Raw genomic sequence first — 26,478 nt, 5'->3', positions numbered from 1 at the left:
TATTTAAAAAAACTCATTTTCTCAAGAAAGTGTGCTCATAATGTATCATCTGCACTGAACAGCCACCCACTTCCTCAAATGCAAGGAAGCAGACAGTTAAAAAAAAAGTCGAAAGGCAGCAGTTGTTTATCACAACTTTGCCTGAGTGAGGCCTGAGATTCTTTTGAACAGAAGCTCTGCTTCCCATGACGCAGAGCGAAGTGTCAACTGGGATAGATCTGGTAAAACTGAAAGTAAGAGAAGTGGAGTGCCATCCTCTGGGGCACTGTGAGTGTGGGGCAAGAAGAGTTTGGATGCCATCCCCAAGTGACAGATGGGTGGACTTTTCATCTGAAAGGAGGAGATACCTCAAGCCTAAGATTGCGTGTGAAGCAAGCAGAAGACAGAAAAGAGAGGCAGAAGCCAAAAGGGAAGATCGAAATTGCAAGGAACACACCGACAGTGACAGAAGGGCCGCTTCTTCAGCTGCTCACCCAAGGAAGAAGCAAAATGTCTCTAAAGCTGCCCAGGAACTGGGAGTTCAACCTGAAAGCAGAGGCCGCCAAAATAGGTACAGTCGGGGTCTGTGTCTTCTCCTGGCCCCTGTGGCTCTTATACTTGAGCAACCACCATTTGCATGTTGGTCTGCAGGGAACACAGATGTTTAAAAATGGATTTAACAGTAAATCTGAATTTGGGAGAAAAATTTGTACCCAAATCGATATGTTGACTCAAGTTTCTAACATGCTGGGAGGGGGTTCTTTTTTCATCAAGAGATTGCAGTGGAAAGGGGCTCTTTGCTTCATGAGATATTTTGGGTGGTGTTGAAGGCTTATCACACAGAAAACTGAGCTTTTTTCTGTCTTGTAGACTCTAGTCATTTTTTTCCTGGTTTAGAAACTCATCCATAGTTTGATTTGGTTTCCATAGGAGCACAATGATTGGAGTGTTTTGAAGTGTGAGTAAACTCAGCGGTGTCCAGGGGGTCAAGATGGGTCTAGAAGCAAAAAGTAGACAGAAATGTGGATAAGAGGGTGATGGGAGACAATGGAGACATAAAGACAATTTTTTAAAATAACAGAATGGGAGGGAACTCCTAAGAGTTTAAAAAGGAGAACTGTTTTCTTAGTTAATTTAAAGGATAATTCAGAGATAGTCTGGCCTCTTGTTCATACCCTTTCCTACTAATGACCGCAATTCATTAAATCAAATTTATGATTTCAGCGTTACTGTGATGTTCCTGGTGTAGATTTCTTCTGTTATTACACAGACTACCATAATTTAAAGTGGAGAAATTAGAGCAAAATTTATTTATATCATTCCTGATATTAGCTACAGTAAGTATTCAGGTGTTTGTAACCGTTTAGAAGCATTCTGTTTGGAGTGTGGTTAAAGTTTGGATTTCAAATTGTGGTTGGTGTACCACTAAAGTGAGAGGTCTACATAAAATGAAGAGCCACATATGGGAAGTGTTGATGATGTAGGTCTAAGAAATGCTTTTAAAGAAAGCAGAGTAATCACAGAAGCCATTTCTCTTGGTGTCCTATGAAGGCTGGCATTCTCTAATCAAGCTGGAGTCATCATATGCTGGGGTCAGTTCTGACAACTCTGAACCAACATTGTTTTTCCTCCCAATTTTTGATACAAATGTACTTGCTAGTACTCTTTTCATGTCAAAAATTTGTTTTTAAGGTAAACTCCTATCACCGCGTTCCTTTGCAAACATTCTTCTCTTTACAGAAGGTCACCCTGCTCTCTCACCATCTGTGCCTGAGCACGTATTGGAAACTTATTCTCCTTTAGTTTTAAAATGAGAAACTTGAGAAAATTAGTAGATGATTTCTTTCAGGTATTAGAGTCTCAAGATTGGGATCAGAATGGGTGGACTTCATATTTCTGCTAGTGTTTCTTGAAGCGCAGACCCTTGCATATCTGCCTCAGAATCACCTCAAGTGCAGGTCAACAACATAAATTCCTGGTGCTCCTTGACTTGTGAAATTAGTGACTGGGGGAAAGCCTGCATTGGAACAGGCTCCCACCCGGCCACGAGCTGCAGCTGCAGCTCTTGTGGTCTCAGTACACCAGCCTCAGAAGACTCATCCAACCAGCCTGGGGCCCGGTGCCCTGGCTGGCTGGCGACACAATCATTACGTGTTGACTGAATAAAGTTTGACTACCAGAAGGCAATATTACCCAGTATTGCTTAATAAAAATAGAATAATGGTGATATAATGGATTTTATAGAAAATTGGCCATTATCCATGCCAGCTACCAGTTCATTGCTCTGAGGAACTAGGATGTGGTTGAATGTGTTTCATGAATGTCGTGCAAATGAGAATCTAGGTCCTGAGCTGAGTCCTCTGCAGGAAGAGTTCCCAATACAGACACAGGACCACGGGTCCCTAGAATTACGTGTGTAGGGACTGGCTTAACAGTACATCAAAGACCTCTGCTTTTCCCAGCCTGGTAAAGAGCATAGCAAGGTTTCTCAACCTTCACACTAAAGGGGAGGCAATTTTTTGGAGGGTGGGGGCACTTTGTACTGTAGCATGGTTAGTGACATCCTTGTCTCCCTGACCTACTGGGTGATGGTAGCATCTCCCTACCACTACCCATTAGAACAACCCAAAACATCTCCAGACACTGCCCACTGCCTTTCGGGTAAATATCTTCCCCAGTGGAGATCTCCTGAGTAGATGATGCCAAACAGATGAAATTATAAGGTTGCTTGGAGTTGGAACCCACATATCACATTTGATTCCTTCTCCAGCTCAAATTTCAGGATGGTCTTATTAATATGTGACTTCAGCATCGACTAGTAGCTCAGAAGAATACCAAGATGGGCACTCGCTGGGGAGACAGCCAGACACTGACTTTCTGTGTGTCCGGGATGGGGCCCAGCTTTTTCTTGCTGAGCTGTGCTTTTACTTTCCTTGAAGCCAGAGGGCTGGAGCCCAGGCTGGAAGAAAATGAGTGCCTGTGCCTGGAAGAATGGACTCTGCACTGTCTTTCTATCTTGTAGATCTTCCTTCTTGATGGAAGATCTTGGTGTAGTGAAGATTGTATTTTCTGGGCAGCTCCCAGCCCATGATGGATAAACATGCCCATAGATCCAGCCAGAATCAAGGATAAGAACATGCCTTCTTCAGACGATAAACATTGATACAAATGGGGTGCTCCTTCTGAGGTCCACATCTTTTTCCTTGCAGAGGTTTCATCATTATTTCTTGTTTAAGTAAAAATGTGTACCCCTCTGTTATCACTGAGTTATCTTTAAGAATACATTAAATTCTTTCCACGAGGAACATGCCTCCTGCTGCCCAGGATGACAGTCTCAGGACTTTGGCAGCAGCAGTAGGGTGAGGAGTCACCTCATGGATGAAGGGAAAACATAAGCTGTGTTCTGTCCACTAACCACTCATTGAGCTGACACAGAATCAGTACTTTGCATTAGGTTGGGAAGCAAGTGCCATGGCAGAGGTAACCCCAGTAGCTTCTGCTGCCCATGTCTCTGAAAATGGATCTAATTCAAAGCCAGAAGTAGCTTACAGGGGTGGCGGTGATGCATCTACCTGCCTCACGCAGCACAGTTAATTCACAAAGCATCTTCACAGCGTATCCCGTGGGAAATCCCCATGGAGATTCCAGAATGAGTGAGGCATGCTCACCACAAGGGTGTTGGGAAAATTTCACTTGAGAAGAATAAATTGATGGTGATGAGCAGGGATGGGTCACACACAAGAGAACTTGAAAGAAAAGAACCTCACATGAGGTGGCGTGGTGGTGGCTGGTTGTACTTTCTGACTAGCTCAGAAGAACTGAAGTGATGAACTGGAGTGAAGCCCAGCTGTGACCACAGCAACAGAGACTAAAGGGGACCGAGGGAGAGGCACAGCATGGCACAGGCCATCTGGAGAGATTTCATTGCAGAAGATGGGGTGGGAATTTCACAGAATCTCTGAAACAAAGTGAGATATGAACATTACAAAGAAAGAAAATAACTTGCCTTTGGCTTTATTTTTTTTTTTTGAAAGTGTCATTATCACCATTTTTCTCTTTGAAAGTATTTTTAAAAACGAAAATTACTTTACAAGGAAAATGATGCCTATAGTTTTGGAAACCAAATATTAAGATCATCTTGCTCTTCATGTCCACAGAGGTCATGGGTAAGTGGAGCACAGACAGGGAAAGTTACAAGACAGTGAGAGAAGACTTGACATGAGAACAGGCCCAGGAGCCCCAGAGATGGGTGAGGAGTACTGGGCCCCCTCCTCACTCTCATTTCTTTCTTTGAAACACTGATGTGTGTGTGTTCTTCAGTGAGTCTCACACTGGCTATGGTTCCCACACTGATTTTCCTGTGCATCGTCCACTTCATGGGAGAAGCAAAAACCTATATTTTGTGTACCTCCACCTCATGAAGGGATTAAACTGAAAAGCCCTTTGATCTGACTCTCGTCATTTACACACTCATTTCTTGCCACCCTCTCCACAAGCACTGCAGCAGTCCTCTGCTCACACCAGGCTCCTTCACCACCACCCAGTTCCTCCTGGACATCAGTCTCAGTGTAGATGTCACATCTGCCGAGAGTCCCTAAGGCTGCTCGTCAATAGCAAGTACGATGATACTTTCTCCACACATTTAAGCAGGGAAGTTCACAGTTATGAACACTAGGGTTTTCTTTAAAAGTGAGAACCCTGGATGGTTCTAAATTTTCATGATCTCAGTCAACACTCCCACCTAATTTACCTTGTTTTACAGAGGGGGGATTAATGGGGATCAAACTCAGGATTTTGCGCAGCTCAGACTCATAGTGATCCTCCTGTCTTAGCCTCTCCAGAGCTGGGATTACAGGTGTGTACCATGCTGGGTTTCAGTGGCAGGCCAGGCATAGGGCTGGCATGGCATACGGTATTGGGAACCGAACCTAGAGTCCTTGTGCTTGCTAGACAGGTGCTTAGACCACTGAGCTATCTCTTCTGCCCCAAAGGATTTGTTCTTAACAAAATATGTAACACCAACAATCTAGACGCTCATGGTAAAGAATGTCATGGAATTTTCTGGAAAAAAAGTGATGTCAACAGAAGATTGTCTAAGAGCTGAATCATCTTTGACAATTCTTAATAGAAGTGGAGACAGCAGGTGATATAGAAAAGCATGTATAAACTTGGCCTGACCGCTAATCAAAGGTTAACCTGGGGGAGATAGGAGGAGGAAGAGGAGTCATAACACATATGTTGAAACAAACAATACTTTGCATACATGACTTTGGTTAGGTGCTCTGCAAACACCTGTCTTTTTTTTGGACAGTGGATTGCACTCAGGACCTGGTGCTTATCAGGCAGGAGCTTAAGCTGCTGAGCTATCTCCCTGGTCTCCCTTTTTTTTTCTTTATAGACAGTTTTACTGCCAGCCTCAGACCAGACTGGTGGCCGTGCTTGTATTATGTTATTTTGGTTCCCTCACGAAACAGGCTCACTGAGTTATGCTTTAGTGTTACTCCCTCAGGGATTTATCTGTACTGTAAGTAATGATTTCATGAAATTTGTTCCCATGTGTTAGAAAAGTGAGGGATGAACCATGCCAGTAGCTCATATGTATAACTAGTATATGGGAAAGATCTGAGAATTGAGCGCCCAGAAATGACTTGGCTTCCTTGAAGGATTGTCATCCTTCTTCCTCGTAAGATGCTGCAATGTACTTACTGTTTTTGTCTTTGTCTTGGTTTCTAGGCATTTGAATTATATTCAAATCTCATAGCAACTTTTAGCAACCTTCTGTTTCTTCTTTTTCTTTTTTAATTACTTTTATTGAGAAACAAATAGCAATGAGATAGGTTCAAAACTGATTAATAGGACAATTTCAATAATTAATACATTGCATATTGTTGTCTTCGTAGTGGTTATTCATAATACAAGGTGCAGACATGATATCCTTTCCAAACACTATTAGTACAATTCTTTCTAACCATTGAGTTAAGAGAAAGTAGCTGTGTATCTATCATAACTATTTTGTATATACAGATACAAAACGGTCCTTCATTTGTATCCTCTATTTTTGTTTAGTTTTGTCAGAGATTGGTATTCCAATGCCATTTAAATATTGTATGTGTGTGAATTCAGCAAAATAATCCAATATACTCCAGAAGTCCATATTAGTAGTGGGTTATCTGTAAGACTGGGAATGTCAGAAGTTGTTGACTTGTGCCCTTAACAGCTCAGCATATTAATATGGCTTTACTTTTCATACCTCATTATTATACTTTTCTGCTGGATGGTTAAGACCAAGATAAGCAAGACCTATATAACAAGAAATGTAACTTTTGTACCTGACAAGGTCAGTCAAATCCCCTCAGGATTTAGCCTGAAATGTTTCTTCTTTTTGATAAAAATTTGTGCGTCTATTGGAAATGACTGTCATTGTGAATATGAAAGTCCATTAAGTCTTTTCTTTTAAAAGAAGGATACACGCAATACACCAACATACAACTCTTCAGACATCCTGTGGATACATGTCTTGCCTCTTAGTAACAACTTAGTGTTACCGTTTTCCTAAGAATGGTTCAAAGGACATCGACATCTGAGAGTCACTTCTTTAATTTCATACATTGAGACATAATTCTATGAGCATTCATGTTTTTTTTCACCGGAGTTACATAAATTATAGTCTCTTTGGTGCATTTAAGCCATTATTCATGAAATAGGTATTGTTCATCTCTGTGACCGGTACATTTAGAGGAGCATTCACCCGGCTGTCTCTCATGTTGCGGTCACTTCCTCACCTACATCTTCACCATTCTAAAGGAAGTGTTTCTCCACTTCGTTACATAACTTCACTTGATCACGTGTTCTCCATTAGCAGTGAGGTCTCCACCTCCAGCTGATCTAGCAGACCGGAGCTGCATTTTCTCTTCTCCTCCCCACACTTATCTTCCATCTCCAAATGTGCCCGGCCACAGCTCAGCTCTAGAACAGTCTGGGGGCAGCTGAACCCTTTGTGTGCTTCCTGATTCGTTTGAGATTCAGAGTGAAAGAGGAAGCATGGCAGTAGAGGGGTCTTGAGTTTGACATCCAATACTTTTCAGTATTTTAAAATCACTTTACAATATTTGCAAAAGAATTTTCTGACAAAGCCTAAGCCAACCACATTGAAGTCAGTCAGTTATAGTATAATAGTTAGGTTGCAGACTGGCCTCAACTTAAATCTCAGTATCACTAATTGCTAGCTATGTGACCTTGGTCTTCTCTTCCTTGTACCATAAGATATGCAGAGTCACTGTGGTAACCTGTAGTTACTGTGAGAATCAAAGGAGCTGATGTACTGAAAACCCTTAGCATTAGTGCTGGCCTACAGTGAGCACTTCCTCAGCACCATGGCTGTCATCAATCACCCCATGGGCATCACACTGATATCAACGTAAGTCTGATATCAAGCCCTGCAATCAAGTCACTGATCAAAGTCGGCAGTTGGCACTGCTAGGGTTTTGTTTGTCTTGGTCAAGTTGAGCTCTTCTTTCTTTCCTTTAGACACTTAGTCATTATGACATCTGTTGATCCACTTTCCAGCCAAACCACAGTCCCTGGATACATCAAATATGTTGGGTTAGAGTTGAAAGTTGGTCCTATTTTGTCTCTTACTTTTTTTTATTATAGTCAGTTTTGTTTTTTTTTTTTAAGTTTGAGTGAGTTTTACAACTGGGTGTGCAGATCTTTGTTTTTCTCTTTTTGTTTTGTTTTGCTTGTTTTTCCGGTCCTTTCTTAAACCAGTATGATGTTGGAGATGGGGCTTTCCAGCAAAGAAATTGGTAATTTCCTGCACAATGCCTGCTACAGAAACTACCTTTGCTGTCTCCATGCTGACATGACAGAAATAGCTTCTCAAACTTACCTTGGGCAGGAAGGAGAGACTGGGTTGTGCACTGCTCGGAAGACCCTTCTCCATGACTTAGTGGCCACTTCTTTCACAGCGGCAACCACCTCCTAGGGGCACGGGCACCTCTGGCCAGTGAAGTGAGGCTGAAAGTTGTTAGTTTGGGCCTTGCCGGGGTCCCTGTTTAACGGCGAGACCACGTACAGTGAGGTTCCAGCAGCGGCAGAATAGTTTTCCCCCATTTGCTTTAATGATCCTGCACCCGGCCTACCCTATGTGTTCAGAGCTCTGTCGTTGTATATGATTGTGAGGGCCCAGCATGGCCTTTGGGAGAGACTCCTGTCTTTTATTCCCACAATCTTTCTGTACCCAAAGGTTCTTATGAGTGTGTTCTTTCAGTGTGACTATCTCTTGGTGTATTCCATACAGCTGCTCATCTAGAACCCGGAAACCCATTTTATTATTAGGTGAGGCATCCGATCATGTGCACAACCCAGAGAAGCGTCACTGTGACCTCAGTCCATTCTCAGCCCATGTCCTCTGTTGTTTTGTCCTGGGGTCCAGCTTTTGTCTTTATTTTGGTGTTGCCCTGCTCCCTGTGCACATTCTAAAATCTCTGTTTCACACAGGACGATGAGGTGTCTCAATTTGTCTGGGACTCACGGAGTTCAAGGACCAGCATTTATGATGCAAAAGCCAGAAAAGTTACTCACAAATCAGCCGTCTACACCAAAGAAAACGTGGTACTTAAAGAAAACAAATGCCATGATTTTGCCAAATACAATGCGCATTTCCTGAATTGAATTCCCCACAAGGCGGCATCATTTTGTGTAAAAATGAATTTAAGGGGAAACATCTTTAAACCAGGCATTATTGTCCTTTCTATTAGCACCCATATTCAGAAGTCTTCCCAAGCCCCCCTTTCACCCTATTTGAAACTGTCATGCTAGCTTCCTCCCTCTGTTCTTAACAAACTTTTTCTTCTCTGTTCACACATTGGGAACCAATTCTATTAGCATACTTCAGAGTTCTTTCCTAAATCACATCAAAATTCTTGACTTCCTGGATCTTGTATCTGGTTCCTTTGTCTGTCATGATACCTTCTAGGCTTCTCTTCTGCAGCTCTACCTCTTCTCCCATCACCATGGAAGTCCTCCATCTCCTCCTGGAAGCCTAACTGAGTCGCCCAGGGAGGATCAGTCCCCCTTCTATGAAGATACACTACTTAACTAATTTTCTTCTATTTGGACCAAAATATATTTATTTTACACCTATTATGCACTGGACGTTGTGCCAGGCCCATGGAGCAAAAGAGGAAAAGATTAAGATTCTGATGCTATCAGAATTATGATAGGTGGAAGAGCTGACCCAGGCTAGCTCTGTAATCGCAGCTTTCCTTTCCTCCCGTGAGGAGCAGAGCCCCCATAGCTACAAAGAAATATATTTTTAGGTGTCAAATCCAATGCAGATTCTCCTTTCAAACAACAACAGCAAAACCAAGAACACAAACCAAGTTTTTAATCCAGATTGTTGTTCTTGTTGCAAGCCAGTAGAGGGCGCCCACGGACAATGTACTACTGGAGCTGTATTCCTACCAGTGAACTTGCTCTGTTTACATTATTTCTCCCCAGAAAATCCTGGATTTCAGCAGCTTTCTTTTCACTATGAAATTATTCCTATACCTTATCATTCTGTGGATTGAAATGACCAGTATTATAATGAAAGCAATTCAAGCAATTCAGTTTTCTTCACAGATGAATTTATTTTCTAGTTAAGTGTTTCTTCTTTTTTTATGTATTTAGTACAAGGTTTACAGGGTCTCACTCTACAGATCTCACTACACAAGACTCGCAGTGATCCTCCTGCTTTCAGTCTCCCAAGCACTGGGATTACAGGCATATTCTACCACACTCGTCTCAGCTCACCCCGGGGGCGGGCTGGCATGGCACGCCAGGAATCGAACCCCTGCCCTGCATCTGCCTCAGCAGGCACTTTAATCTGCTGAGCTATCTGGCCGCCAGCCCTAAATAAGTGTTTCTTGAGAGAAAAAAAAATTTTTTTTGACTTAAATAAGCCAAATCTGACCATAAGGAGTGACGAGGGAGGTGTCATTAAGAACGAAGTCCTTTGGAGCCAGGTGATTTCCAGTACTGCCTTTTTGTCACCTGTTTGGCTTTGAGTAAGTCATTTTTAATGTCTGTGCCTTGGTTTTCTCATCTGTAAAATGGGTGAAGTAGCTCTGCTTCCTTAAGAGTTGTCGCATAATACTTCTTCCACCCGGCTCATATATACCCAGTCCTAAGTAAATCGTGTCATCCTCTGTCTCTAAAGTCTCACTTTCAGGCCTCCCACTTGGGACGCCCACACCATACACACCCAGCTCACCCACTTCAGCAGCTACCTGACTTCATCTCAGTGAACCGCTGTGGCAGGCGTTGTACCAGTTGCCCAACATGGATGGATTTGCCATTATCTCCTCCTTCCCATAGATTCCTAACTCTAGTGTTAAATCCACCACAGAACAAACTCCCTTAAATCTATAGGCCCTCTCTCCTCGGTATGCCCATTGTTTCAACCTAATGATCAACCTCCTCAGTGTATCTTGGCAGTTGAAGATTACTGGGGCAAAGCAGTTCATGAGCTGCCTCCAATCGCTTTGAATTTTTTTTTTTTTTTTTTTTTGCGGAACCAGGGATTGAACTCAGAGCCTTATGCTTACCAGGGAAGTGCTTATTCCACTGAGCCATCTCCCCGGCCCCCTCACTTTGAATTTATGATCTGTCATTTCAGGTGGGCACTCAGCAGAGCCAAGCTACTAGGCCTGTGGTCTTTGGCTGCTACAGCAGAACACCTAGACGGGGTAGTTTACAAAAGCAGAGACTTATTTCTCATGGTTCTGGGGGCTGAAAAGCCAAGATCAAGGTGTCAGTGGGTTTGATGTCTACCAAAAGCTTATTCCTTATCAATGGCGCTGTCGTGGTAGAGGGAACAGAAGGATAAAAGGAGATGAAACCTGCAAACTCACAGGTAGAAGAACAGAGGAGAACTGACTCCTTCACTGTTTTTAGAAGCCCCTAACCCCACTCCCCAGGGCAGGGGACCCCAGAGGGATCATGCAGTGGAGAATGGCACGACTCAGTCACTTCTCATAGACCATCCTTCTTGCTGCTAGTTTCAACATGAATTTGAAAGCATTACTATCGCTGAAAAAATAGTATATAATTAATCCGCTTTCCTTTTCTCCAAAGCTCTCAGGCCCAGCATTTTTGCTTCTCAAGATCTTAACACTTCCTCGTCCTGCTACCACTCTCATTTTTATATACCAGGGAGAAAAATATGTGATACTGAGTGAGAATTTTTGCGTTTTCTTACCATCAAAGCCTTCATCTACTCACTTATCTACTTCTAGTCCCACCCTTAGACAAGAACAACAGGGCCTCCTCTTTGGATACTTGTATTTTAGAAGGTCTTCTCTGGTCGTGTTCTAGCTGTTCTTCTCCTTATTGGGTGAGAAGTCTGTCTGAGGTAACAGACAACTATGTCTAAACTCTGTGCCCTTTCTGCCTGGCAGATCACCAAGTACTATGAAATTCACCATACAAATGGCCAAGTGCTGCAAGAGTGTTTCACTGGTTTGTGCAGTAGTTGTTCCAAAGGCAGTTGACTGCAAAGATCCTTTGCTTAAAAAGCAGCAAGAATATCCAGATGGTGGCAGCTGAGCAGCAAACCAAGGGCAGAGACTCTATGGGAGGGCCCTCGGTGGCCGTGCAAATTGCAGGTCCACAAAGCTGGCCTGGTTCCGAGGCTCAGCCCCCAGGTTTCTCTGTGTCTAACGTTACTACCTAGGAGATACTGTCCTTTCCTGTAGCTTTAAAATCCACCAGCATTCTTCTTCTTCTTCTTTTTTTTCCTTCTTCTTCTTTTCTTGCAGTACTGGGGATTGAACTTAGGACCTTGCACTCGCCAGGCAAGTGCTTATTCTCTGAGCTATCTCCCCGGCCCTCCACCTACACTCTTATCCTTAGCCCCATAGCTGCTTGGATGCCTCTTAAGCTTCTTTCTTCCAGCCTGACCAACACAGTGCTGACATCCATTTGACTTTCTTCCCATTCATCTGCCTTGATCTTGGTGTGCATCTAGTCTGTCTCAAAAACTCAGGAGTCAGCTTTTTCTCATCTTTTCTCCTTGTATTCCACATCTAAGCCATCCAGAAAATCTGTTAGCTTCCTCATCAATGTGTGCCTATAACTTGGTTATTTCTGAACTCCAGGATTTCTTGCCTTGCTTATTACAATAGTTTCTCTCTAGTCTCCCTGCCCTCTGTTACTGCTGTCATACTGTCACTCCACGGTGGCCAGACTCGACTGTTTTTGAAAGCAGCAATCAAATGACATCATTTCTTCCTTAAGGTCAGGCCCTGCGCCCTCTCCCAGGCTCCCTTGTACCTTGGCTTCTCTCACACAAAGCTCACCATACCCATCCTCTAGGTCCAGCTTGCTCGTCACCCTCTCTGGGCCTGTTCTTCTCCCTCAGCTGCCTTTCTGTGAACTATGCAGCATGGTTTTTCCTCTGCTTCACTCTGTAGTTCAAGAGCTCTCTCTCTCTGAAGTGGTCTTTCCTAACCACAGTACCCAATACAACATAACCAGCCCCACTGCTCTAGCCTCTGGTCACCCCATTCACTGTCTTTATGTTTCTTCACAACACTATTTTGAGCCAGAAATACTCTTTTTTTTTTCATGTTTGTGCCCTGGACTCTAAGCTCCTTGAAACAGAACTTTGTTGCTTTCTTCCCTTTTAGATCAACTGACGACAAGGACATATCTGGCATTTGGAGGTACCAAGGAGGTATTTGTGGAAGAGCTGGGATCCAGCCTGTGCCCCGCTCAAGTTCCTTCCCCTAGGGAAATTAATTGCAATACGGTCAAAGCATTTCCTTTAATTTTTACGACCTTATATTCTTTGTCACTAGTGATTGAAAATATGCTGATTTAGAGAAAATACTCTGACTTTCTTTCTGAGAGGGAAGTAAGGAGTTTCAGTTTCTGAAGCTAATTTGGAAGAACATGTGGGTGACTGACCATTTCACTATTCCTGAGAGAGGTCAGGGTCTCAGTCACAGGACTTGCTGACATAGGCTCAGTCTTCCGGGAGACTGAGAGTAAAATGCGGCCATTTCCAGTTCAGGGGGCTGTGTGGTGTGAGGATAGCTTTTCCCCCTGTGCCTTCTCTCTACCTCTTCTCTCTAACTGGACACTGGTTCCCTTTTTAAAACATCTGGGAAACAGAAACACCCAACTGAGACACGTAGAAGGCTTTTCATATCGAGAGCTATAGGTAAATTGAATAATGTTAGTTTTTATTTTCTTCCTTGGAGAAAAATCCAATTCACATATATAGGTGAGACCAATAACTCTTTGGAAAACACAAATATCAAGCTATTTATTAGTCTTGGAGTATCACTGGTTAGCATAAATGAGTAACTGACACACATCCACGGAGACGACTATTGAAAGCCCTGCAGTTTTCTGCAGCCACAAACCAGCAGCCAAGGGCAGTGTGTCAACTATAGATTCAGAATGGAATTGCTTGTCCATTTCTGATGATGAAAGAGTTGCTATTTGAACTTTCACTAGACCTGCCCTCTTCATGGAGAGGGTGGAATGCTAACCACAGTAACTCCTCTCAGGCCCCTTACATTTAAGGTCCTGGAAATAGATAGTGTCGTGCCAATTAGATTTACTCAGATGCTGCCTAGAGGTGGGTAAAAGAGGGTGGGTGTTGTTTTCATTACTTTTCTCATTGTTGATTCAAAACACCCAACAACCAAGGCTAAAGGATGAAAAGTTTATTTGGTTCAGAATTTGTAGAGATTTTAATTCATGGTTGGTTGGCTCCAAGGCAATGTGGCTTAGCGCAGAACAAGCGCAGAAGAGAAACAGTTTACGGCAGGCAGAAGGCAGAAAAGCAGCAAGCAGCAAGCAACAAACAAAAAGCAGTGACTCACTTTCCATCCCTTGTAGCTTATCCAGGCTTCCCACCCTTAGAGTGGGCAGTACTGATAGCCAGGGTGGGGCAGACTTAATCCTAGCATCAAGTCATAATCAATTCAGCACTAAATCCTTGGTCCCAGCAGCACACACCCTAGATTCAGCCACCTCTGAAAAACCCCACCTCTGAATGCATGAAACTTTGAGGGACATCTATACATAAGCCATAACAGGTGTGTCCTTGTGACTCCTTGGCTGCTGCTGCTGCTTGTGAGCACCAAGCCCTTAGGCTTCCCACCAGCAAAGCTCCAGAAACCAAGCTCTAGGGGCAACTGTGACCAGAGGGAGGCCTTACTTGGGCAGTTTCCCCCAGTGGTGGTCTCAGAGTGAGCAACTCTCAATGAGAATTGGGTCTTACGGCCTTGGGAGCTGTCACAGGGCACCAGAGTTTGCTGGAATATGTTGTCATTGCAGAATTTACCCACAACTCCCCCTTCTTCTGCACCAAGGTGTACTTCGCCAAAGTTTCTGATGCCCTCAGTTCTTCAACAGCTAGTCAGTGTGTACAGATTTCAAAGACACATCCTGCCACTTATGTAATGTCCAAGGAATTCTCTAATGAGTAGGAAAATCTTCTGAAAGGTTCTGAGCTAGCACATGTGTATGCCCTTCCTAGAGACAGCTGTTGTGAGTCAGTTCTACTCATTCTGTTGTGGGCCCCCTGTGCTGGCCACTCCTTGCTCCGTCTAATAACCAAAAATCTCATTTTCATGGATTGCTGCATAGGTATGAAGTCTGTGCTCAGTCACACAGGGTCCCATGCTGGGCTTCATGTTCTGTTGTGACGACCTAGTTGAGTCTTAATGATTTTGAACAAGAGGTTCCACTTTTCCATTTTGCACTAAGTTCTGTAATTTAAAGCCAGTCTTGATACTCTGTCACTTTAGATCCTAGGAATTGTGTCTTCTTTGAGCCCATCCTTAACCTCAGGACCTCTTCCTACCCTAATAGTTCTATTAATTTTGTCTCCTACCTAAACCACAAATCCCCTCTTCCCTTATCTCCATTTCAGGCTTAAATTACACTGCTTGTTTCCTGACTATTTCCCAGCTTCCAGTTTCCAAGGCCTTACTTCATTCTCTGCAAGCTCCCCAGTGTTAGTGTTTGCATAACTATGAGCCACCACTCCAGGGCTCAAGGGACACTTGCATGGACAGCACCAGGCTCTGGAGATGAACAATTTCTACCTTTCTCTAATTAATCAGTTCTAAACATTGGCTCCCCTAGGAAGATTTTTTAAAAAATCCCCTACTTCATTTCAATTCCAGACATTATAATTTAAGTATCCAGGGGTCTGATGTATCTATTCACTCTTTAAAATTTTAACACTTCGATTTCCTTTTCAATTATACATCATTTTTATTAGCTTATGTTTGTAATGCATACTAATTACTTTCATCTTGGGAAATTGATACATTTGCATATTCCATTTTATGATGTGAGCTTTCAATTTTTGTAAGACACCAAGTGGTCAGATATGAAACAACGAGGGAAAGTTCTGCTAAGACACAGGGCCACATACACTGGCCACCTCCGTATCAGATTGGATGCAGCACTTGGATTAATATGGAGTTACGTTACTTTATTGGGATAGCTTTGACTCTTGAGTTTTTCTTCTCTAAAAGTGAACGTTAAAGAACTATTTCTATTCTGTAATTTTGAGTAGTGGACAATCACACTTTAGGGAATTGGTAATAACAAAGATGAAGGTTTTTTTTTATAAGATAGGAGGTGTGAATAATTGTTACTGATGTCATATCAATAGATCCAGGAAAAGAGGTCACACATTTTTTCTCTCAACAAAACCACCTGACACTTAGTTCATATATAAACTCAGTTAAGTGTAAATTAGCTGTGGAGTTTCCTAGAAGGACTTAAAAAAAAAACTAACACTGCAGACTTCAAACACTGTGTACTACTCTAACTCTCTCAATATTTCGGGGTTTTATCCCATCCTATAGGATTAAAAACTTCAGGGCTGGGGAAATATCTTGGCAGTCTAAACATCTGTCTAGCAAGTGCAAGGACCCAAGTTTGAACCCTGGAACCACATGCTATGCCAGCTGTGGGACTCCAGGCTCACCACGCAGGCCACAGAAACTGGGCATGGTGTTGTACACCTCTAATCCCAGCACTGGGGAGGCTGAGACAGGAGGATCACTATGAGTCTGAGCTGTGTAGTGAGACCCAGTAAAAAACAAACAAAAGACACCCTTTCTCATCCTCAGGCAGAACTGGGACAGTGTGAAAGACTTGCTCACTCTGTGAGTTGGAGCTGCCGGCCTCCTCATAGCCAGGCTTTTCAATCCCAACTCACATTCCTTTACTGATGTGCCAGGAACTCTAGCTAGAAGCCAGAGTGGTATGGTATGGACCAGGAAGATCTCAGACATGTAAAACCAAGGACCAGTGTTAATGGTGCAAAGAGAGAGGTGGAAGACACTAAGGATGCATAAACACGGCTGAAAATCCCTGTGGGCATTTGGCACACTTCAGAGGACAGTGAGGGGCTTATTGTCCCCAGATAGCAGAGCCCTCCTCTTCCTCTCTTGTGCCCACCTCTGCCATTTTTCTTTTCTGTTCCAAATGACTTCAGAGTGACTTACTGTTATCCCCAACTTGCATCTATACCATTATAGTCTGTCTTTCCTTTTGTGTGCGTAGACTAGCATCAATAAACTCACAGTCCTAAAATTGAATGAACTGCATGCATATACAGATGCACAAAGTCAGTAGCCATATGTGTTGAAATCCCCCCAAAATATGAAATCGGGGTGGCAAGGGGCTAAAGGAGAGTGAAAATAATCACAGTACAGTGAGGCATGTGCATGTATGAAACTACAAAATGAAACTCATGATTCTGTATAGTCAATTTAAACAGTTTTAAAAATCCTACTGCTTAAAAAAAATCCCACTGTTTTATGTTTTCAAATTCAGAAAAATCCCTCAATAAAGAATCTCGTAAAAATTTTGCCTAGATATAACACCATGTCTCCCATCCTCTAGCCTGCCCCCTCTGGCCTGCCCACAGTATTTTCTGGGAGTTGTGTGTAGAGGGATGTGGAGAAGATTAGGCTAGCAAGAAGCACCATTTCGGTTCCCCAGTCCACAGTCTTGCCTTTTCCTAGCCTTTTTCCTGGTCTGGGCCAGCAGGAAAGTGACACCTAATGAAATTCCTAGAGCAGTTTCTTGTTCCCGAATTGTCCTTCCCAGTCAGGCACAAGACTCCATGCTCTACACTGATGTGTGAATTGAAGCTGAAGGTGACCCCCCGGGCCGGCAGCAAACCTTCCCAGGCTCTGGACGGATTTTGGGTTGGAGCTGCCCAGTGGTCAGCTGTGCAGGACGATGATGGCAGCCACTTTCTCAGCTTTAAAATGCAGCGACCATGTGTGGTAAAAGATTGGAGTTTGGATTTTACTTGAGATCTTTTTGGATCCTACTTGCTTTGTTGGGTCAGGGATTTATCGTCTTTTCAATCACTTCACTTGATCCTTGTATCATAAAAGGCAGTCAGAAAAATTGCTATTCACATATCTCTGAGGAAGCAAAACTTTAGACTATCATAAATCAGTAGTCCTTGCTAAAGTTAATAAACTCAATGGTGCAAACTGCAGACCGTAAGTTGTGGTTTCATTTGTTCTGTAGTAATGATATAGATACAAACTATTCTTTGCCAGAGTGTGTCTTAATTACTTTTTACTCCTTGCTGGGACAAATACTGGATGCTCAAAATGAAAGAAGGAAAGGTGTATTTAGCTCACAGTTTGTGGAGGTTTCAGTTTATACTCTGCTGGCTCCAAGGCAAACAACAGCAGTTCATAGTGTCAAAAAATGAAGAGCAGAGGAGGAGCAAGAGCTGCAGCATCCTTCAAGCCTCTCTCTTCCTTCTATGACCGACGCTCCCCTGCGAAGATCGGAGGTCCTCTGAAGTGCTCCTCAGAAGACTGGGACTTCTCCAAGGAAGCAGGGCAGGGCGGTGAGCTGAGCTGGCCTCAACTCCTTTATGTACACTCTTTGTGCTGAATCATTCTAGCACCCCAATAGCACCCCAGGGCAGAAACAATCACGCCCCAGGGAGGATCCTTCACAGCCGGGAACTGGGTGGAGCAGATCAGCCAAATTGACACAATGCATCAACCACTACAGGGTGAAAGGGGAGGGGAGGGGGGAGAAGGGGCAGGGGGAGAAGACAGGGGACAGGGGAGGAGGGGTGTGGAGAGAGAGAGAGAGAGAGAGAGAGAGAGAGAGAGACAGAGACAGACAGAGACAGACAGAGACAGAGACAGAGAGAGAATCCTACTTCAAGGATAGACTTGTCACTCTTTATCTAAATTACCCAGGATCCATAGCGATCTATTTAATGGTAGGCTTCTAGTAGGTAGGTGACATTCTCACTCCTTTCTTGGCCAATGTAACAGGGATTGGAGAGGTGCTATTTCCCGGCTCTACCTCTCTACTGGCTCCCAGCCCAGGTTCCATGGAAAGCCAAGAGCTTGAACACTGCAACCCCGGCTGCTTGAACACAACCAACTGGAAGAGGACAAACAGCTGACTTGGGATGATTTTCTCTTGAGATTCACAGAGAATGGGAATTAGGAACTCACTTCTATAGATCCTAGGGTATTAAGAAGAGACCCGAAGTGCTACTGAGAACTCAAAACCTGCAAATGATATGCCCTGAGTTTCTATTCTTCAGGGCCTGTGTTTTTTTCCCTCAAGATTTTGCTATACTTGAAAAATTATATACACACACGGTATCCATATTGTGGCATTTCTTCTCCACCTATGGACACATTGGGTCAGATAATTCTTTGTTGTCAAGACTACCCTGTGCCTTTCAGGGTGTTAGCAGTGCCGCTGGACTTCACCCATTCTGTGTTAATAGCAGCCCTCTCAACTGTGACAAGCAAAAATAAAATATCTCCAGACATTGCCAAATGTCCACTCGAAGGTAAAGCCACTTCAGGTGAGAATCATTATATATGCATATTCCTGTCTGTCTGCCTGTCTATATCTTAAATCAGCTTGACTTTTTATCTCTTTCTTGCTGGCATAATCTTGCTAAAATAATGAGAAAATAAAAATATGGAGGGATTATGTGAAACGCCTAAACATGGATGCAGTAAGTTAGTGGCAGAGCAAAGCATAGGTGTGAGGTGTTCTGCACATTAGTGGACTTTCCCCTACTTTTGACAAGAGAACTGCTTCGTGTAGTCTTCAAACACACCAACATCTGGTTGGCCCTTATACTAAACCCAGAGCTTCTTGAATTAGGAGGTCTTGTTTATGGATGGAAACACCCCTGACTGTATTTCTTTATTTGTTTGAGATATCAAAATGAATGAAATGGATGATGTTACATTTTCCTAATAACTAGTGGTGACCAGCATCTTCTCATGTGGTGAAGTCTCTGTTCATATATTTTCCGTTTAAGAAATTATTTCATTCTCTTTCCTGAGTTTTGACTCTTCGTTCTGAATACAAACATTTTGTCAGATAGTGATTTGCAAATATTTTCACCCAAACCATTATTTACTTCTCATTCTCATAATATCTTTCCAAGCCAAAAATTTAAATTGTTAATGAAATCTAGTATCAAATATTTCTTTTAGGAATTGTGCTTTTAGTGTTAAGAGAAATTTTTAATAATCTGGATATTCTTAGGCTACTACATAGATTTCATAAACATTAGGGACTCTTTCCTTAGAATGGCTTAATGTCAACAAAGGCCTAATACATTCTTTTTTCATTGCTTTCATCTCTGACACAGCCCACATGCATACACCCGCACACTTAGGCCTTAAAAACAAAGATTTCCTATGTCACTCTGAACCTTGAGCCTTCCTCTTCGGCCCTGGGGAAGCCATAAAAATCTCATTTTACAGAATATATTTTATCACTCTGTGGTATGCAGAAAACAAAGAGCAAAATTACAGAAGTTGTTCCTTGTGGGTAGTGACTTTATATGTAATTGGGATTAAATTCTCTCTTAAAATGACTTATAGAGTGAATAAGAAAAAATGATCCAACATTATTCTGGCTACGTGTTATTCGCTTTAGTTCCAAAGACACAAAGAGATTGAAAGAAAGAAGATTAAAAAAAGACATCTCATGCAAATAGTTAAAAGACAACAAGGGTGACTACACTATTATCAAACAACATCTTTAATATAAAATGGCACGAGACAAAGAATGACATTATATATTAACAAAAAGATCAATACAGTAAAGTTAGCAAAGTTGACACACCTTAAATTAGATGAACTATTAAAAAACAAAGACTCAGATTACCAAAATTAGAAATGAGAGTGGGACTATTACTTCCTATTTTGCAGATAAAAAATTGTAAGATAGTGTTCTGAGCAATTGTACACCAATACATTTGACAACCTAGGTGGGAAAATTCCTAGAAACACAACTAAGACTAAACCATGTAGAAATATAAATTCTGAATATACCTCCAACTAATAACAAAATTGAAATAATAATTAAAAATCATCTTGACAAAGAAAACATCTGATCTTCACCAGTGAATCCTATCCAATATTTAAAGTGTCAACAACAATTGTCTACTCTTTTCCAAAACTCTAAAGAGGGAAAACTCCCTAGCTCGGTCTGAAAAATCAGAAGTGTTCTGATATCAAAACCTGCCAAAATTACCGCAAGCTAAGTATGGCAGTGCACGTCTGTAATCCTAGCTACTAGGAACGTTGTTCTAGGAGGATCCCAAGTTTAAGACGAGCCTTGGAAGGCTTTTGTTTTGTTTTGTTTTGTTTTTTTGTGGCTGGCTCAGCCCATCCTGGTGTTGGAGATGGTGCAGCATGTGGTGCCAGGGATCAAACCACAGTCCCCGTGCATTTGCCTAAACTTGCCTATGCAGGTGCTTTAGATTGCTAAGCTCTCTTGCTAGCCCTGGAAGGTTTTTGTTTTTTCTGTACTGAGGATTGAACTCAGGCCCTTACACTTGCCAGGGAAGCGCTTATTCTACTGAGCCATCTCCCCAGCCGCGAGCCTTGGGAACTTAATGAGATTCTGTCTCAACCTAAAAACATAATAGGGTGCTGAGGTGTAACTCCATTGTAGAGCACCCCTGAGTCCAATCTCCAACAACAAAAGCAAACAACAACAACAAAGCAAAAAACAAAACACACAAAAATATATGAGAAGACAACAGATCGATATCCCCTTAACACCGAGCACAATAATCCTCATCAAAATACTAGCAAATTAAATTTGATAACAAAGCAAAAGATTATACATGATGAAATGAGATCTATTCCCAGCATTAAAAATTGATTTCACATAGCAAATCAGTCAATATGATGCACCACGTTAGCAGAGTGAAAGAAAAAAAAAAGGATGCTCACTTTAATTGATGTAAGAAAAGCATAACATTTAATATCCTTGTTGAAAGTGCCCAAGAAACAAGGAAATGAAGCAAGCTAGCTCAATATAATACATCTACGTATGAAAGCTCACAGTGAGCATCATATTGAATGTGAAGTCCTGAAAGCAGAGAATTGTGAAATACCGGGATCAGAACAAGGGGAGCATACACACTTCTTGTGCTTCTGTTCAACATGCATTGGCAGTCCTAGCCAGAACAATGGGCAAGAACAAGAAATAGAAGGTAGCAAACTTAGAAGGGAAGACGTACAATTATCTCTGCTAAGAATATGACCTCAAATGTTGAAGAGCCTAGCAATTCATACCAAAGACTACTAGAGTCAATTAACAAATCTAGCAAATCTAGCAGGATCCATTCAGAAAACAATTCAAGAGGAAATGTGAAAAGCAATTCCATTTATATTAGCATCAAAAATAAAACACTTGGGGGCGGGGAGATGGCTCAGTGAAATGAGTGCTTCCCTGGCAAGCACAAGGGCCTGAGTTCAATCCCTGGTTCTGCAAAAACAAAAAAATAAATAAATATAAATAAATAAATAAAACACTTAGGAATTAAAGGAGGTGACATATTACAAAAACTGTACAACAATTCTTAAACAAATGTAAGAGAAATAGGTAGGAATAAATAAACAGGTTTATAGATCAGAAAGCTTACATTAAAGTGTTAACAATACTCAAAGGGATGTGCAGTTGGGGTGTTTTTTTTTTTTTGATGTTGATAAAGATCCCAATGACTTTTTATAGAAATAGCAAAATTTGTATAGAATCTCAGGGGACCTTACGGAGCCAAACAGGCATGAATAAGAAAAGAGCTTGGGGAGTCAATTTCCTCGTATTTGCTACAGAGCTATACTAATTATGACAGTAGTTACTACAAAGCTATACTAATTAAAATAGTATAGTACTTACATAGAGACAAATATATAGACCAGTGGACTACAATACACTGTTCAGAATCAAACCTATGGTCAAATGATTTTCAACAAGGGATCTGGACAACTCAATGAGCAAAAAACAGTCTTTTCAAATAAGGTGCCAGGAAAATTGGATACCCACATCCAAAAGAAACAAGTTGTCCCCTTACTTAACATCATTACATAAAAATTGAGTCAAACTGAATCCATTACTGTAATGTAGATATTAACTGCCTAACTCCTTAAACAAAATATAGGTTTAAAAATTGGTAAAAAAAAAATCATTGGATTTTATAATGATTTCATAGGTACAACTCCCAAGACAAAATTAGACTTTATAAAATTTTATATTATGCATAAAAAGACTATCAATAGAGTAACACTGCAACTCAGAATGGGAGAAATATCTGTACTATTCTGTGACATCATACATCTGATAAAGGACTAACATTCAGAATGTAGGACTATTATCCTAGAACTATAGCCTCCCCCAAAAGAAAATCCCAACAATGACAAAACAGTAGTAAAATCCTTCACAAAACAAAACAGCTCATTTCAAAACAAGCAAAACACTTGAAAAGACATTTCTTTAAAGAAGATATACAAATGGTTTAATGGTATAAAAAAGATTCTCAATATCACTAATCATTAAGGAAATGCAAATCCAAACAGCAACAAGACAGCTCCTCATACTTGTTAGTATGGCCACTACCAACAAACAATTTGTTTCACAAAACAAAACCCAGAAAATAACAAGTGTTGAAAAGGGTGGAGGAATTGGAACCTCTATGTACTGTTTTGGGGAGTGTGAGGTTGTTAAGTCACTGTGAAAAACAGTATGAAGTTTCCTCCAAAAATTAGAAGAAAATTACCATATAATTCAGCAATTCCACTTCTAGTTATACACCAAAAACATTGAAAGCAATGTCTTAAGGAGATATTTATATACTGTCTTAGTTACTTTTCTCTCATTGCTGGGACAAAATACCCAACATCCCAAATCAAGGAAGGAAAGCTTTATTTAGCTCACGGTGTGTGGAGGCTTCAGTCTGCTTGGTGGGCTCCAAGGTGGCTTGGCACATGGAGCAGGACAGATGTTCATGGTGGCAAAACAGTAAGAGCCAAAGGAAGGAGCAAGCCGCTCTCCCTTCCTTATATTGCATCCACCCCATGGAGGGTGTAGCCCTCACACCCATAATCCCCACATTGGATCATGAGTTAATCACAAATCTAGGAGTAGCTTCAATGACTGCCTAAGGGTTTGTGGGGGACAACTAGACACAAACCATAATGTATACCATGTTCCCAGAAGCTTAGTCCTGATAGCTAAAATGTGAGAATGATCCAAGTCTCCACTGACAAATGAATGGACAAACAACATTACATACACAAAATGGGAATACTTAATCAGTCTTTAAAACGAAGAAATTTCGGTAATGGATGAACTTTGAAAACATTATGCTGAGTAACAGAAACTGTCACAAAAAAGATAAATGTGGTATGGTTCCATTCATGTGAGTTACTCAGGAAAGACAAATCACACAGACAGAAAGCACAGTGGTAGTTAAGAGGGTCTAGGGAGGGGAAATGGGGAGTTACTGTTTAATGGGCATAGAGTTTCCGTTTTACACGATGCCAAGAGTTCTGGAGATGAATGGTGGAGATGGTTACGAGGCAGTGTGAGATTACTCAATGTACACTTAGAAAGATTAAAACGTCAATTTTATGTTATGTGCATTTTATTACAGTATATTTATCAAGTCAACTATTATGAGTTATTTTTCTACATTGAAAAGGTCTTACTATTCCGATGGGCCGGGTCAGGGTGACTCAGACTTGGGAGTTGTCACATCAGTCTGCTGAGTAATGGTTCCTCTCCTTCCATTTTCTTTTGGCCCATCCTAAATGTTGCTTCTTCTGCCTCTGCACCCACTCTGCGGGGAAGCTTAGTTTGTCATTCAATGATGATTGGCTTAAAGAAAGAAAAAATGATTTTTTTTCTCTGGGAACTGTAAACCAGTGGCCAACCACAAAATGATGCATCGGGGCAAAGACCCCTTGTGAACTCGGAGAGCATCTGGCAGACAGAGGTACCACAGCTGCTTGAAGATGCCTATGGAATCAGTGGGACGTTTTTGTGAAGGCCCTGCGTGACAAAAGGGAAAGCCCCGTTAGCATTTTTCACACAGCTGATCAAAGTTTAACAGCTTCAAAGAGGAAACCAAACTGTCAATGTCAGGGGCAGAATCATAGTAGAAATTCTGCATTTGCTAAGCATAGTTTCTCTCTTTTATATATATATATCCTCGTATATTCTGTATCTATCTAGGCCAGCCACCCCCCCCCCCAGGATTCCAGATGGTCATTTCTTCTGGGCTCCCTCGGAGATTCCCCTGGAGCTGGAATTTAGCTTTCTTCTCCTCTTTACCACAAAGAGTTTGAGCAAAGTTGACTTTCTGCGAGACAGTGTCCATAGTGGATACACCAGGGGCCCCACTCATTAACTGATAAAATAACAGAGGGGGAAATGGAGGGGCTGGGAGCGAGTGCGTACGTGTATGGTGGAACATCTGGGTAGTATCATTTGCTATGCGTCGGAGGAGTAGCAGGTCTGGAAATCCAGGCCTGGGAAAAGGGGCAAGTTGAAGTTCAGGGCAATAGCTGACCTGTGGGAAAAAAATAAGACTAAGAGGATCTTAGATAAAGGATTTTACTATGCAAATATTTAAAATATCATCATAGAAAGTATAACTGACTTCTATGTACACACCCAGTACTGAAATTCAAAAATTGCTAAGTTTTAATAATATTTCCACCCTGTTTTCTTTCTTTTTTTTTTTTTCCTCCTTCCTTTCCCTTCCCTTTCCTGCAATACTTCCAAACAAATTCCAGACATGATGTAATTTTTCCCTCTAAGGCTTAAGTGCACATTTGTAAAAGTATGGATATTTTATTTTCTTACTACCCTGCCTTAATGTTCCTTAACAAAATCATCAGTACGTTTTGTGTGTGTGTGTGTGTGTGTGTGTGTGTGTGTGTGATCTGTCCTCTATCCATAGCAAATAGCCTCTATTTTTAACAGGTTCTTTTTCTCAGATTGCATCACAGAGCCACCTTATTGCAAGCCCTGTTCACTGTTTACAGTGTCAGTGGAGCTTCACACTAGATTCACTGTTCCCAAAACATAGTAAAGGCTAGAGTGGCATCATATGAAGGGCCAGACCTGCAGCCTCCAAGGGCCCAAGACTTGTTTGTGGTTACCAGTCCTAGGCTATTGCTGACCTGGAGGATTGTTACAATCAAAAGCAGGTCCTCATTTATGCTGATAAAATACAAACATACAGAGCATTTTAATGCACTATTTGTGAATGTTAATGACTAATGAAGCAAAACCCTTTACCGACACAAATGACTAGCTTTGACAATAGAGGCCTCACTATTTCTCTTAATGCTCTTAATTTTATCATAACATGGACTAGAGCTTACGGTAGTCATTAGTCTTCCATGACATGAATTATTTTTCCTTGAATTCCAGTCTGGCAAAGCCTACAGTTTCCATATGTGCAGTTACTCGGCAACATTGTCAACTTGGGCTAATTTTACCCACCAATTGCCAAATCTTCACTTTGCTTTGCGCTAAGGAAGAGGCAGCTCTAGGGCAGCGGTTAGTAGGAAGTGCTCACAATTCTGCAAGTTTCTTGTTATTGCATTTGGCTTCCTGTTATGCAGAGATAGGCAGAGAAAGCCGGGTGAGGTGTTGCAACCGATGGAGACATACAGACCCACAAGAGGCGACTGTATTCTAAACAGCTGAGAAGCACCAAAGCCCCAGAAGGCGAGTGCCAGTGGGATGCCTCAGAAAGACCCAAGTGGACACATGTGAGGAGTGGCCCGGAGAGGTCATCTGGACCTGGACTGACCCCAGGGCCTGAAAGCTTTCAACCCTTATTCCTATCTTGGATTTTTAGAGTTGCTAGAAAAAAGAAACAGCCAGTCCTCTTTCCTCCCCAGTTCAACGCACACACACACACACACACACACACACACACAGAGTTGTCTCCTTCTGTCACTGAATTGCTACTAAGAGAGCGCTTTTACATTTTCTGGCAAGAAGACATAGCTGTCTGTGCTGAACTCCTTTCCATAGCAGAATTTCCTTTTATATTGAAACACTCACTTGTCACACAATGAAAACCACTGCTACAAGTTACAGTCCATGAAAAATTAAATCCACTTTGATTTGGGGTACTAAGGC

General features: G+C 41.9%; 1 protein-coding gene across 1 annotated transcript in view; it reads left to right on the top strand.

The window, feature by feature from the left end:
• Positions 1–214: 214 nt before the first annotated feature.
• Arhgap25 (Rho GTPase activating protein 25) overlaps positions 215–26,478 on the top strand; it is a 74,324-nt gene continuing 48,060 nt past the window's right edge. Inside the window, exon 1 of the mRNA XM_004636134.3 lies at positions 215–550. Within this exon, the coding sequence (XP_004636191.2) occupies positions 490–550 (61 nt within the window). The 5' untranslated portion in view covers positions 215–489. The remainder of the gene's footprint in view (positions 551–26,478) is intronic.

Source organism: Octodon degus, unplaced genomic scaffold, assembly GCF_000260255.1.
Source record: "Octodon degus isolate 3935 unplaced genomic scaffold, OctDeg1.0 scaffold00078, whole genome shotgun sequence".
Lineage (NCBI taxonomy): Eukaryota > Metazoa > Chordata > Mammalia > Rodentia > Octodontidae > Octodon > Octodon degus.
Note: the sequence above shows the minus strand (reverse complement) of the source record. Positions and strands in the feature narration are given on the sequence as shown.